Source organism: Prionailurus bengalensis, chromosome A2, assembly GCF_016509475.1.
Source record: "Prionailurus bengalensis isolate Pbe53 chromosome A2, Fcat_Pben_1.1_paternal_pri, whole genome shotgun sequence".
NCBI lineage: Eukaryota > Metazoa > Chordata > Mammalia > Carnivora > Felidae > Prionailurus > Prionailurus bengalensis.
In genome coordinates, this window is record NC_057348.1 from 110087824 (window position 1) to 110101846 (window position 14023).

Genomic DNA, 14023 nt, shown 5'->3' on the forward strand with positions numbered 1-14023 from the left:
AGATCTCGGGCAAACCGTAGGGGAAGAGCAGCACCAACGCAGAGACCGACGCTGCCACGGAGCAGCGTGTAAGGGGACACCACGAAGGAAACGATGAGTTAGGAGGTAGCGACAGCAAGAGGGTGGCCAGTGCCACGGGCGACGGGCAAGTGGCAACTACGAAAGAAGAGGCACAGCAGCCGGAGGTGGTGGGACTCTGTTGAGTCAGCACAGCTCCTATTCAGGGGGCACTTGTAGGATGCCCGTTGCTCTTCGGGCCCCGGGGCCCGCTACGGAGGGTCGGGACCGCGGTCAGGAGAAACGCTGTTCTCGGAAGAGCTGGCGCCGGCCCCTTCCCCATTTCACAGGTAAACACTGGCCGCCGTCGCCGCTTACCTCTGTTAACATTATTACACCCCGGGGAAGTGAGCTCCTCCCTAGCCTCGCCGCATGGCAACAGCCGTAGCAGCAGCGAAAACTGCCCGAGCCGCCGCCAACGGCCGAAACAGCTCCTTCAGTCGTCTCCCGGGCGGCGGCTTTACTCGGCTTCGCTGGCTTCCCCCCGGCCCGGCTGCTCGCGACGGACGCGCCGCCATCTTGGAAGAGCGACGTCCGCGTCTCTCTGCGACGTGCGCTTCCATTGGTGGGCGCAGGAGCCGCCGGCGACTCGTGACCGTCTCCATGGCGCCGGCGCGTGGGGAAGCGGAGGCGGGCGCCTCGCGGCCCACTCGGCCACCGCGGTGAGGCCTCCGAAGCTGGGTTCCCAGGGTAACTTGCGATTGCCGGTAGTAGAGACGGGGCCCAGTGTGAGGCCGGCCCGGGAGCGGGCGCGCTCGCCCTCCGGGTTGGGTCGTCCTCCGCGGCTCGCCGGCGTAGGCCGGCCCTAGGGTGGAGTGAGGTGGGCAGAGGCCGAGCCTTCGACTGATGGCGCTGCGGACCTCGCGCGTCTCGGGAACTGGGAGGCAGATGTCCTGTAGACAAACTTCCTTCTGGCATTTCCTTTGCACAGCGGCGACCGAAGAGCACGCGGAGGCTCGGTTCCCTCCACGGTCTGGAGTTAAATATGATCTGAAACTGCTCCTCACGCAGTCCCTCTCTTCTTGAACTTTGACAGAAACTTTCCTTTGTCCTTAACCAATCGTCAGCGAGCCCTCTTTTGGGGTGTGCGACAGGTTGTAGAATTGATACAGGCATATCAGCTTTACCCAGGATCCTAGCACTTAGGACGGTCGCTGATTAAGTGATTGGCCAGCACCTACATCACAATGAGATCTTAGTTTTGCTTTTTCTAAGAGACCTCTTAAAAAAAATAAAGCCACTTTTGCTTTTTAGCTGTCATCTTTTACAGCTCTACTAGCCCCTTGATACAATGTGTCTGTGTATCAGTGTGAGCAGATTTCAGCAAGTGCCATTGTAGCTAGTGCCAAGTTGAAATGGGACTGAACTCTGGCCCTCAGTGTGCATTCTAAGAAGCCCCTGAGACTGACACCATTCTGAATCTACCGCTAGATGAGTTACAATATGTGGAGTTAGAGGCAGTCACTTCTACCTGAATTTTAACGAAAGTAGTTTACCTGAACCTGCTGTCAAAGCGTGTTGTTCTGTTGTGTTAGAAACTAGTTTAGAAGGAAATTGAAGATTTTCAGATTTGATATGCAGAACCCTTCCATCTTTTTTTATGAGGGGTACAAAAGCACTCTGAAAACTAACGTCGTTCATTCCCCTTTTCCCGAATCTCCTTCCTTAACAACGGTGCTATTCTATAAAATGAAATTTGCTTAATACATTACTATTATAGTCTCAAAATATTACAAACTTGTGTTATCTCTATTCTATTGTATCCTCCCCAAGGAAACAAAACTATTTAGGTAGTCAGGTAAAAATTCAAGAAAAACCCTCATTTTGCCCGATTCAACTAATTGAGGCAAAGTAGTTTTTGTTTTGATACACATCTGATACATAATTTCCGTATTCCTGGGCCAGCAGAATTCTGACCTCTGCAACTAGTATTACTACTAGTTTTACTACTACTAGTAGTACTACAACTACTATTACTAGTATTGACAGATTAAGCCATGATAGGAAATAAGATTGGAAAATACTATCTAGACTAAGATATTAAGGGAAACTAAGAGATACTAGAGACAACAAGGAAGCTGGAAAAAGATATTGTTCCAACCTGTAAGTAAGAAAACAGAGAAGGAGACTTGTTAATATTTAAGATACCAACTAGTGAATTACAACTGTAATTTAGGTGTCTAGCCTAAGTATTTAACTTTTTGCACATATTTTCCCATTACAGAAGTAATATATTTTCACTTGGTCTAAAGGTAGTAAAGTAAGTGTAGGCATTACTTGAGTTTATACCAACCTGTAATACGACCCGGACATGCTTTTAATATTTAAGAGTTTATCTGCAGACCTAGGAGAGAGAAAGCCAAAATCATCAGCTCCCAGTTTTCTCAGCGAGCGTCCTTTCTGTGACCTAAAAAACCTTATGCTAGCTAGCCTTGCAGGTCTCTCCTCACATCCACTGCTCTGACCTCATTTCTACCAGGCACTTTGTCCCAGCTTTCCTGCTCCTATAACAGCAAGTCATGTTCTTGACTTGGGGCCTTTGCACTGACTGCACTCTATCTAGGAGGATCTATCCACCAAATACTTGCATGGCTAGCCCCTTCACTTCTGTCCCATCCCTGCTCAAATGTCATCTTTTTAAAGAAGCCTACTCTGACCATCCCATTTGAAATGTTGCCTGTCTCTATCCTCCCTTCCTTGCTTTAGTTCATAACTCTTACACTTTCTAACAGTTACTCTTTTTGTTATTGTCTGCCTTCCTTCCATTAGGACATAAGCTCCACAAGGTCAGGGATTTTTTTGCTTTGTTCATGGATGTTTCCTCAGCACCTATAATATAAGAATACTGCATGGCACATAGTAGACACTCAATAAAAATTTCTTCAATGAATGGGTAAATCATTTCCTAAAAGACCTCAAAAGGAAAAAGCCTAATTAAAGTTGATTTTTTTTTAATGTTTATTTATTTTGAGAGAGAGAGAGAGAGAGAGAGAACATATGAGCAAGCAGCGGGGGGGGGGGGGGGGGGGGTAGAGAATCCTAAGCAGGCCTTGGGCTGTCAGTGTAGAACCCAACATGGGGCTAGATCATGACCTAACTGAAATCAAGAGCCAGATGCTTAACGGACTGAGCCACCCAGGTGCCCCTGATTTAAAACACAATCTTTACTATTGAAAGGTTAATTTAAAAAAAAAAAAAAATTGACCATTATGTGTTCTTATTTTGCAATTATGGGGGAATTACTTTTACTGTCACTAGAATGCTAGAGAAAAGTTTATGACAGAATTGTGAGCTATGCCTTTTCCTTCACCTAGCTCATTGCTGATATTTTAAACGGTGGTAATGGGATAGGGGATAATAAAGATAAAATATATTCAAAACAAACCTTTATCTTGGGCATGAGTTAAAATTAATTGCTAGCAAGGCAAGCAGAAACTGATTAAGGTATGCCATTTTGGTGAGTTATGGAAATTGAGTTATATAGTTGGGAAAGAGAATGTTTACAAAATCCACTAGCTTAAAATAAGCACCTAATTTGGTACAGATTACAGTCGCATTCCATGTAGTCTTAAAAACATCATATCAGTTGTTACAGAGGAAACCTGGGACCAACTGATCTGAGACGTAGGGTCCTTTGGCTATCAATCAGAAATTCAAAACAAAACAATCCATCTTAAGAAACACATGATAAGGATATTTACGTGGCTGTTACTGCAAAAGGTTTGATTCCCCAGTAGCACTGTCCAATCTGCCCAATTAACGCAGGAAAGGATGACAAAAGAGGTCAGAGGCAAAAATCAAGTGTGTAATGCTTTTCAACAGGCCACTGCCAGTGATTTCTAAACCCCCAAGCAACAATTTGGTATATCCAGTTTGCCTGGATATATCAGAGGAAAAAACTCTCCCAAGTATTCAGGTTGTCACAAATTAGCTACAATTCTTTTTGAGAAACTGGAAGAATATAGCATCAAGGTTTCAAGCAAATCACACCTATCAAACAGTTGTTACTTTTTAATCTTTTGGGGTTTTGAGCCATTTTATTAACTGCAGTTTCCTTGTAATAAAATATCGTCAGTGTCAACTACACCTCTACTGAACATTAAATAGTACTACACATTCATTAACAAAGCCCAATATCAAAGCCAGTGAATTGGCGTTTAAGTAATGTACTGCCAACAGAGAAGACACATTCTAAGAACAGTCAACAGCAGGATATCCTGAGTCTTTGTTAAAGCTTTAGTAACAGAAAGCTGTAAACAGCAGTAAGCAGAAATTTCAGGGCATTTAAGAGTGATCTGAAGTCTAGCTTCAAATAGCCCAGTCTGTACTTTTTTCTTACATAGTATTTTTTGAGGAAATACTGAGGCAACTCAAGCCTAAGAAACAAACAATACGAAGTTTTCCTAACAATAGATGCAGCTATAGCAAAATAATAATGTTGACATTTCAAAAGTATAAGATCACTGGCAACCTCAGCCAACAGTTTTTGAAATAAATAGTTTTTAAATAAAATAGTTTTGTTTTTAACATCACAAAAATTAGACATAGAGCACTTTTCAAACATTTAATTCTCAAATACGAACACTATTTTTCAGTACCTAGGATGGGCCCAAGATGCTGTGGGAGGCATTTTGCATACAATATACTTAACAGTTGAAGAAGACTTTCACAGTAGATCTTATTACACTTTGAGGCCACGACAAATTTAGTGAATCCAAGTCATCTATCAAGCACATACGCTATCAACATCATTTATCACTGTTAACACTGGCTTCAATCAACCTGGCTGAGGTAGCGTGTGTCAGACTTCTCCAGTACAAAGTTACTTTTTCCCTCTTTCCATATTGCTCTACTCCTTGGAAGGAAGTCACTATCAGCAGGCCAGACACCATCAGCAGGGAATTATGAGGGTGGAATATCTACTTAAATGATTTGAAATTATTTTGCATGGGAAATCTTTCTCTTCTTCATTTTTTATTGATTCAATCATATGAGTAAAGATTCATAGACCTTTATTTTATACTTCAGGTTAAATCCAATACTCTTATTTTGTTGCTCAAATTGTCTATATTTAATGTATACCTAGACATATACATAATGTCTGTGTATAGTGTAATCTATATTTAATGTATAAATAGTATACATAGTGTTATTCAATGTATGCATGTAGAATGTAGTCTATATTTAATGTATACCCAGACATATGCATAGTGTCTACATACAATGTATAATTATATGTAGTCTATATTTAATGAAAAAATATATGTGTGTATATATATAGTTATATAATTCTGTATAGTTGTATAATTCTGAATTATATATGTGTAAATACTGTATCTTCAAGTATATTAAATGAGTTAATCTTAAAAATTAAAGTTTTTCAATAATCATGTCCTCAATTTCTTATGTGAATCATAAGAATTGTGATTAGCCTTTGACCTCCTTTTTTTGCCTTTATCCCAAGGAGGAAATGAGAAAAGGAATCCGTGCTCATAGACAGAACCCAATATGTCCCCATATTTAAGGCTTAACTCAGCTAGTTCCATTTTTACAGAGTAAGGGTGAAATTAAACACTGCTAATCTATTGTTCCCTACTTTAATAGCTTAACAACTAAGGTAAAAAAATAAGATCATTCTAAAAATTACTATTGTTTTTAAATGGTAATATGTTAATTGGTACAAAGTTAATTTGACCTGCCTTCACCCTTGCATGTATAGTGATCCTTCTGTTTTTAATAAAAATTTTACATTTAAACCTATTAGTAATAGACATACACACAATTAAATTGAAGAGATATTAGACATGTGCCCCATAATATTGACTGTCGAATGTAATGAATATGAGCCTGAGAAGATTTACATTGTGGTCCTGTCTTTACTATCAAATAAGATTAAACCTTGGAAATGAAAATCCATCATTTGTTGAGCATAGTGTCTTTTTCTGTAAAGCTAGGAGATTAAAACATATAATTAATTTAACACTAATATACTGTGTACATGGGAGGTGTTATTTGAAGCATTGGACAATGTCCTCTGTCTCAAGATCAAACACTCTTTAAGTTTTTTTCAAGTTTAAAACTGGTACTTAATGATAGCAAGTAAGTTGCAGTTCATTTTCCTATCACTTTACTCCAACGAACATACTTATCATCACCGTTTTCAAAAACCTTGCTACAGAACAGAGGCACACTCTACTGTGAACTGTTACGCGTATGGTAATGAACTCCTTGAATTACCACCTTACCACTTAAAATAAGACACTTCCTACCTTATCATGGCAATGTGTGTAAGTATCCACGAACAGAGAAATCAGCAAACATGTCAAGGAAAGTCCTGGGCTATAAAAAAAAAAAAAAAAAAAAGCAAATACTCAAATAAAAGGAATGTGAAATCAGGCTATTTATTCCTGAAATCTATAGGGCATTCACCTAATTTGGATGGATAAGATTTATCTTGTTCACTAAATCAGCAAAATGCAGAGGGCTTCACATTTTATTTTTAAAAATAGATGTCCTTTTTGGGTTTTCCTGTTGCTGGGGAAGTGTTCTTTCTGTTGCTAACAGAGCTAAATGTTCTGCTTTGAATGGGAAATGTTTGTTTTTATTGGTAGGAGTAGCAGAAGGATGAATGAAGGAATCCATTAAAAAAAAAAAAAACTGTTTCTGTAAGTGAGATGTCTGCCTTCTGGGTAAAGGAATATGATTGGTTATTTACCAGATTCTTTAATAGAATCATGAAGTTGGTTTATTTGTTTACACATCATTTTATTCACTAAAGCATAAATGGACTAACTATCCAAATTGTAAAGATCACAGGATTATAGAATTCATACTGAAACATTTATTACCACTGAACTTCCAGTGGTTAGAAGGTACAAAGAAGACATTTATCATCTTTACATTTTTCACCTAATGTAATTTAGCTTCCAAAAAAAGGGGGTAGGGAAAGAAATAAATGAGATCTGGCTTTCCCTTCAAATCTTAGTATCATATAATTAAAATGCAAGCCATCTTGCCCTTCATCTTGGTATATATTATTTGCACTGTTTAGGGCAGGAAGCTGATGGGGGAAATATCACAGGCAAGCAAATAAGTATAAAATATTAGTTTGATATATACTGAGCTTAAAACTGCATGAAAAATGGCCATTCTGGCTATCCTAAATTTAACAATTACAAAATTATTTTTAATATAATTTTAACCCCAAATTAAGTTCTATGTTATCAGTACCTTAATTGTGTTGTATTACTCTGTGAAAGACTGTAGATCTCCTAAACAAGAGCTTTTACTTTGTTTCAAGCTGTGTCTCTGATTAATTCATCAAATGTATTCTTCATGGTTATGCCAGAAATTTTCGTTACACTGAAATTCTGTGATGTGAAAATGTAATTAAGTTTCTATCTTCCAAATTTGATTTTGGTCTTTAGAAGCAAGTTTTTAATCTATGAACCATTAGCTTTTGGGAAAGAGGGAATATTTCATAATATCTGTCTAAATCATTCTGTGGCAGATGATGCTGTATTGACCTAGTCATTTCATTTTCCTCTGGGGATTGAAAAAAATTACAAATCCTGCCTGTTTAGGTGGGGTTGTGTAACTAGCTCAGGCCAATGGAATGTAGCAATCCTCCTCTCTCTCCACCTTCCAAGGTGACCTTGGCTGTTGGTTGAGGTAATAGATGGAGGGAACCACACAGGAGAACCCATCTATTAGATCAAAAAAGAAAAAAACTTTAGACTTTGCATGAGTGACAAGTTCTTTCGTTGTTGTGAGTTGTTGTTATCACATCTAGCAATATACACCCCAAATAAAATACTTTTTAACTCAACTCACTGGGAGTATAAAGTGTCTAACCTGAGAAATCCTTACCCTCTCTTCTGCCACCCAATTCCCGGGATGAGGGGACTGTTTTAAGTGATAGTACTTAAGAAGAGCCTTAGTAGTTACACCAGTTTTTAAGTAGAACTACTTCATCAAATCACAACCTAGTGTTACACATTAAACACACACACATACGCACACACACACACACACACACACACACACAGAGTATTTCTGGGAGAGGTGGACAGGCTGAAGACCCTGTTTCATCCGGGCTACTCAGAAAAGAAAACCAAGAGAGTTAATGGAAGAGGAAAAAGAGTGAATAAAAGACCAGCATGAACCAGAACGAAGGACAAGTTCCTCTTAAAGTAGTAAGAGCCTTCCCAGGGAGTTCCAATATGCATTATCCAAGGATGTGGCAAAATTGGGAACTAAGGAGGTAATACAGTCAGGTGGTTGGCTCGGGAGTTGTATCAAGGAATGACTTTGGTTAATTGGACCGTGGGGCAAGTTTTGCCTGGGGATGCCTTACAGGTGCTCCTCACCCGGATCAGGAGAGTCTCCCACACTCAGGAACAAGGGAACTAATGTTATTACATACCTCTGTGCCAGGTGCATTGGGTATCTTGTTACCTTTACACCTCATGGTAAGTATTGTTAGCTACATTTTTTAAATGAGGACATTGAGACTCAGAAGTTTATTTAATTCACCTCAGAGTTCTGTGCTAATAGCAAATCAATTTGAGTCTAGACTTTTCAGATTTGAAACTTTTTTTTCCTGCTATATTTCCCACACACTCAGCCACAAATCTAGGAGTTAATGTGCCATTTGAATGTCCAATAAAAACTCTCTTTTTCTCAAACATTTCCTGCTTGTTGCAGCCTAGATCTCTTCAGGATCTCTTGAATTAAACTATAATGTATCTAACAATAACTTGTTTTTCCAGTTTACCCACTTTCCCCCCTCCCTCATAAAAAGAAATAAGGGTATGAACCCTATAGAGTTTTATCTGATTTTTTCTGTTAACTTGTCAAAATCTAACCATAGTTCTACTCTAACGTAAACACAATTTACCTCTCCTGATAGTAAAAGTTAATCTCATGTTTTTATTGAATTTTTCTCATTGATTGATATGCATAATACATTCAGCTAATTTCTCTGAGCCCACTTGAGGCCTCTTTATCACTGACATCATGCGATCTTTCTATGTCTGCCTCACGCCTATTGGCCTCTGGCTCATGCCGGGCTTACACTGTAACCTAAGGGGATGGTATCCCGTCTGTGTCTTTTCTTCTGCCTCCCTTCCCCAGTGAAGTACCAGACTTGAGCTGTGTAATTTCTCTTCTCCTTCACTTTTCACCCTCAGAGACCTATGCTTTTCCATTTTCCTAAACCAATTGTATCCCTTCTCCTCAACTGTGTCTGACATTGAGAAGTCTCTCATTAATCAACTCTTTCTCTGTCTCCTTAGGCTAACCCTTAGTCCCTAATGTCCTTATGACCATGGTCACGGGCTGCCTCTGAGCCCCACTGGAACTGAAAGGGATGACCTGTGATCTGCAACCACCAGTAAGAACAAACTACAGAGTACAGTTGTGCGCTAACTTCAACAGCATGTCTGTTTTGCTGCAGCACATGGACATTTATGAGAAGTTAAGTCCAGAGTTGATTTGCAAAGTCCCATTTTGATAGTAAGTTTATTATCAGTTTATTTCTGATTTTTCTCCTAAGCCCCAGATTATCTTTCCCTTATTTATTAGTCTCATTCATTATCCCTTTTCTTTTTAACCAATTCCTTAGAAATATCTTTGGAATACTGCATCTCCTATAATCGTATGTTTTTCATGGCTTATTTTAAGAAATACACTAAAATTCAAAATGTATGCTAGCTAAAACTGATAGGTTTTCACAATACAATGTTTAAAAGGGAGTAATGCCCTCCACAAGACAAAATAATTACTAAATGACACAATTACTATCCAGTTTTCAACTTAACTTATTCAACAATTACTCTCATTTATCCATATCATGTATTCCTTTAAAGCACATGAGAGTTTTGAGTTGCTAGAAAGCTAGTAAGCAGATGCTTTTGTATTTGGTGCTAAAAATGTAAAAGTAAAGTAAAATATCAAAGGTTTTCTCACTGTTCTTTTCCTTCATTCCAATTTTTTGGCCAAATTATTTTCTCTGAAAGATGGCAGTCTATCTGAGATAAAAAGCGTATTTCTAGTGTTCATTGTCCCACTTTGTCTAGTATAGTTTTTTAGAAGATTATTAGAATATGAAAGAGATTCTGATAGTTTATAATGCAATGAAGCAAAAGTGAGATTTTAATCACACACATTGATGAAGGAGCAGAAAAGTCTTGCAGAGATTCTGCTTTGGCTTCCTTTTCTAACTAAAATATAAAGCTAATGGAAATGACACATTTTGTAAGTGTGATAAAATAGGTACCTGATCACTTGCCCTAATAAAAAAGAAAATGGATTTGAAAAATCTAAAATGGTGAATAATCTAAAACTTGTCAAACTATAAAGTAAAGCCATTCAAATTTGAGCATGTTTAATACTGGATATCCACCGGTATTACTGAGTACACTATTTTAGAGAAATCATAGTGATGCCATAACAGAACCTTAATTTTACATTTTAGCTCTCTATTTTACAGTAACTTCAAGTTCTATTTCTTACCTATGCTTCATAAAAATCATGCAAAGCATCACAGAGCTGGTTCAGCCTGACTCATGAGCTAGGGGCCAATTGTTAAAATTTGTGGAATTTTACTCGCCAGTTTTTAGATACAATCATTACCAAAAAGTAAAGTATATGAACTTACAATTAAATAAATTATATGTAAAATGAAGGCCCTAAATACTCAAAACAATCTTTGCTTCCCAACTATTTTACTACTTTTTACCACTACCTGTGTTTTCGAGGTCATTTATGTTTATTGCGTGGGGAAAAAAAAACTATAGAATAGTGGGCTACTTCACATCTCTTCCTAACTCTTTGTTCGTGATGTCCTGGTGATAGCTGGAGACCAGCTGTGGAGGGAGTGTTTACACCAAGGAAATTGGTAAATACTACAAAATCAAGATGTGAGTTACTGTTTTGCTGATTTTCTAGAGTTAAGGAAGGGATCAAGAACATGTTGATAATGCATATTAAACTTGAAAGGTGTCATGACCAACTGTTACATTGTAAATAACACACAAAAAAATTTGAGGAACTATTCTAGTATTCAAACACTACTATCCATTTCAGGAAGGAAGTTGCTCACACTGTTGACAAATGAACGAACTTCTGACATCTTACTTGTTAAAGAAAAATAAAATATCAACCAGTGTTTGTTCACACTTGTTTGTCAGTTGCAATCACAGTTGAGCTAGAATACAAGAATTCAGCAAAAATCAACAAAATCATTAGAAGAGAGTTAATTGCCTATATGCAAATAATAAACAATATTGAACGTTGTATCTTTTTCTATATTCTTTTTTTTAACGTTGATTTATTTTTGAGAGAAGGCGAGAAACAGAGCGTGAGTGGGGGAGGGACAGAGAGAGAGGGAGACACAATCCTAAGCAGGCTCCAGGCTCTAAGCTGCCACCACAGAGTCCAATGCAGGGCTTGAACTCATGGACCACGAGATCATGACCTGAGCCAAAGTCGGATGCTTAGCCAACTGAGCCACCCAGGTGTCCCCTGAACATTGTATCATTTTAAATAAATTGTGTGCCACTCATTTTCTGGTATTGGTAAAATCCGTGATAAATCTATATATACCTATAAATATATGTGTACCATTTTTTCCCCCTGAAGAGCCACTTAACCAGCTTACCACTGTTGAGCACTGACACTCTGACCCCCTTCACACAGTCTCAGTTCAGCCATTGGTTGACAGCTTATTCTTCCTCTCCTCCAACCTCACGTTTGATTGGTTATGACTTGTAATAGTTCTCAAAGGTTGAGAAAGGTAATTCCTTCTTCAGCATCTCTATTATTTCAGATTCTTGATGTGGAGACCCAACAATGTCATTTATAGTGTTTAAGGTGACCCATCCTCTTTCTTTTGCTTACAGACTCTGCCTCCCTTGCCACAGAAGTGGCCGTGGAACTTGCACCTGATTAATTTGAGCAACAGTGATTAGTGAATTGACAAGTGATATAAGCAGAGATGGAATCCCTTTCTGGCTTTGATACTATGTATGTTCAGGATACTATATTTTTGGGGTTGCTAAGTAGAATCTGCTGGCAAGTATGTTCTGTGCCACATAAAGGAGGCATATCTGCAGAGCAGGAGAAACTGATATTAATATGTCAAGAGAAGTAGAGACAAGCAGAAATGAGCAGCAGAAAGAGTATGTTCTGGGAATGTTGAGTTCCCAGATCCAATTCTTTCTATAGGCATTACTTTCTGTAGCCATTTCTTCATTTCTATGAGTTATTTCAGTATCTTCCTAGAAACATGGACCGCTACATTTACCTTTGCCTTAAAATAACATGAACTGATTTCCTCTTTACTTGTAATATTAGAGTCCTGACTAATACAAATCCCTATGCAGTTAGTGGGTGGGCTTTGGCAAGTCTGCAAACTGCATGAAATTGTAAGCAAGATTTTGGGTTCGATTCTAAGTGCACTTTGCACCCCCGCCTCCCGGGAATAGTTTTGTAGTTTGCCTCAGATTCAAAAAAGACCTATAAGCCCCACAAAAGCTGACTTAAGTTAGTATGAATAAAAATAAACTAAACAAATAGCTTTCTGTGTCAGAATTTACTCAGAATATACCATACCAAGGTGGTTACATTCACCTGAGTATGGATTGGAGTCTGTCTTTGCCTGATGTTTTTAAACTAGATTCTAAGGCTTCCTAAGAGCTTTAAATACCAAAGACACTTATTTTTCATTTAATTCCTTCCTTGTTACTTTCTTCACGTACTAGCCTATTTGTATATGTGTGATATTGTTAGCATATTTCTCAAGAGAGTAAAATGAGAGGCACTCGCTATTCACTTGTCAAACATCAAAGAAGATGAGCATCTAATAAGAAGCTGCTATCTATATTCTAAAAAACCTTTAGACTTGACTTTTATCTACCTTTGGAAATAACCTTCAGGAAAATAATAGGGAAATAGTATTATGCATTAAATTTAAATTTGATAAATACAACTCAGACGTTTTAAGATTACTTTCAAAAAGACTTCTGGGTTAAGAAGCCAGTGAAATTAAGTTATAGGGCAGAAAGAATCTTTATTGAGGAAAATTAAAACTGGACACAATATAAATGAGAAAACAGTAAAATATAAGAAATCCATCTTGTTCTCTTGTGTGTTAGCTATCAAGTGGAAAATAATTGTATGTGATAAAAAGCAAAATAAAGTGTTCCCAATACTATGTATTCAATACCTTTACTTCAGAAAAAGCTAAAGCAATTTCATAAGATGATTTTTGTCTAAGAAAGTAATTTATTGCTTGGATAAGCATGACACAGAAGGCTGTGCAGGCCCCACTTACCTCACTGAAGCAATATTTTGTTAGCCTTTGTAACAGTTCTGGTTGATTGTACCTATTGCACCAGAAGAAATTATTTAAATCTCATTTAAAATATAACGGCCACAATAAAGTAATGTAGTCAAGGTTTCTTTGAAAATATATTTGGTTTGAAAATTAAAATGTGGTACACTGAAGTTTCTAAGAGCTAAAAATACTTTGTCATCATAGCCAATAGACAACATTATAAATATCCTGTCAAGGCTGAAGTGAATAATGTTTAAGGCTTATACTGAATACAACTAGACTGAGATATCAGGTTAACTGGTGAATCTAATAATGAAAGTTTAGGAGCTAAAGCTATCAAATCAACTGGACCATTTTAACAAAAATTTTACCACATTCCAACTTTACTTTGAGATGAAATTTAGTGTTGCTTCTCTAATCATGTTAATCATTAAGTTCCCAGTTGAGAATGATTCACAGATGCACAGAAAGAAATTCTATCTTTAATTCTAAGGCTACAGTAGGTTGTATCTATTTAATGGGTAGTCAAGCTAGTCTGACCTTTAAGGCTAGCTCACATTCTTGGAGTCTACAATTGTCTTTACAAATATTTCTTATACTATTGGCTATATTATTAATCCAAACGTG

At 37.9% G+C, this 14023-nt stretch overlaps 1 protein-coding gene and 1 long non-coding RNA gene across 7 annotated transcripts in view; one reads left to right on the plus strand and one right to left on the minus strand.

The window, feature by feature from the left end:
• Positions 1-1028, minus strand: part of SNX13 (sorting nexin 13) — a 135906-nt gene extending 134878 nt beyond the window's left edge. For 2 of the 6 annotated variants that reach the window (XM_043589040.1, XM_043589037.1), the window contains exon 1: positions 376-1025. In XM_043589040.1, the coding sequence (XP_043444975.1) occupies positions 376-975 (600 nt within the window). In that variant the 5' untranslated portion in view covers positions 976-1025. Of the gene's footprint in view, positions 1-375 lie in introns of all 6 variants that reach the window. The other 4 variants (XM_043589039.1, XM_043589035.1, XM_043589036.1 and 1 more) reach the window with 4 other exon arrangements.
• On the plus strand, positions 607-13273 carry LOC122487967. Its single transcript, XR_006298521.1, has 3 exons — positions 607-719; positions 9354-9573; positions 11961-13273. It is a non-coding gene; the product is annotated as an uncharacterized LOC122487967 (long non-coding RNA).
• The last annotated feature ends 750 nt before the right edge of the window (positions 13274-14023 follow it).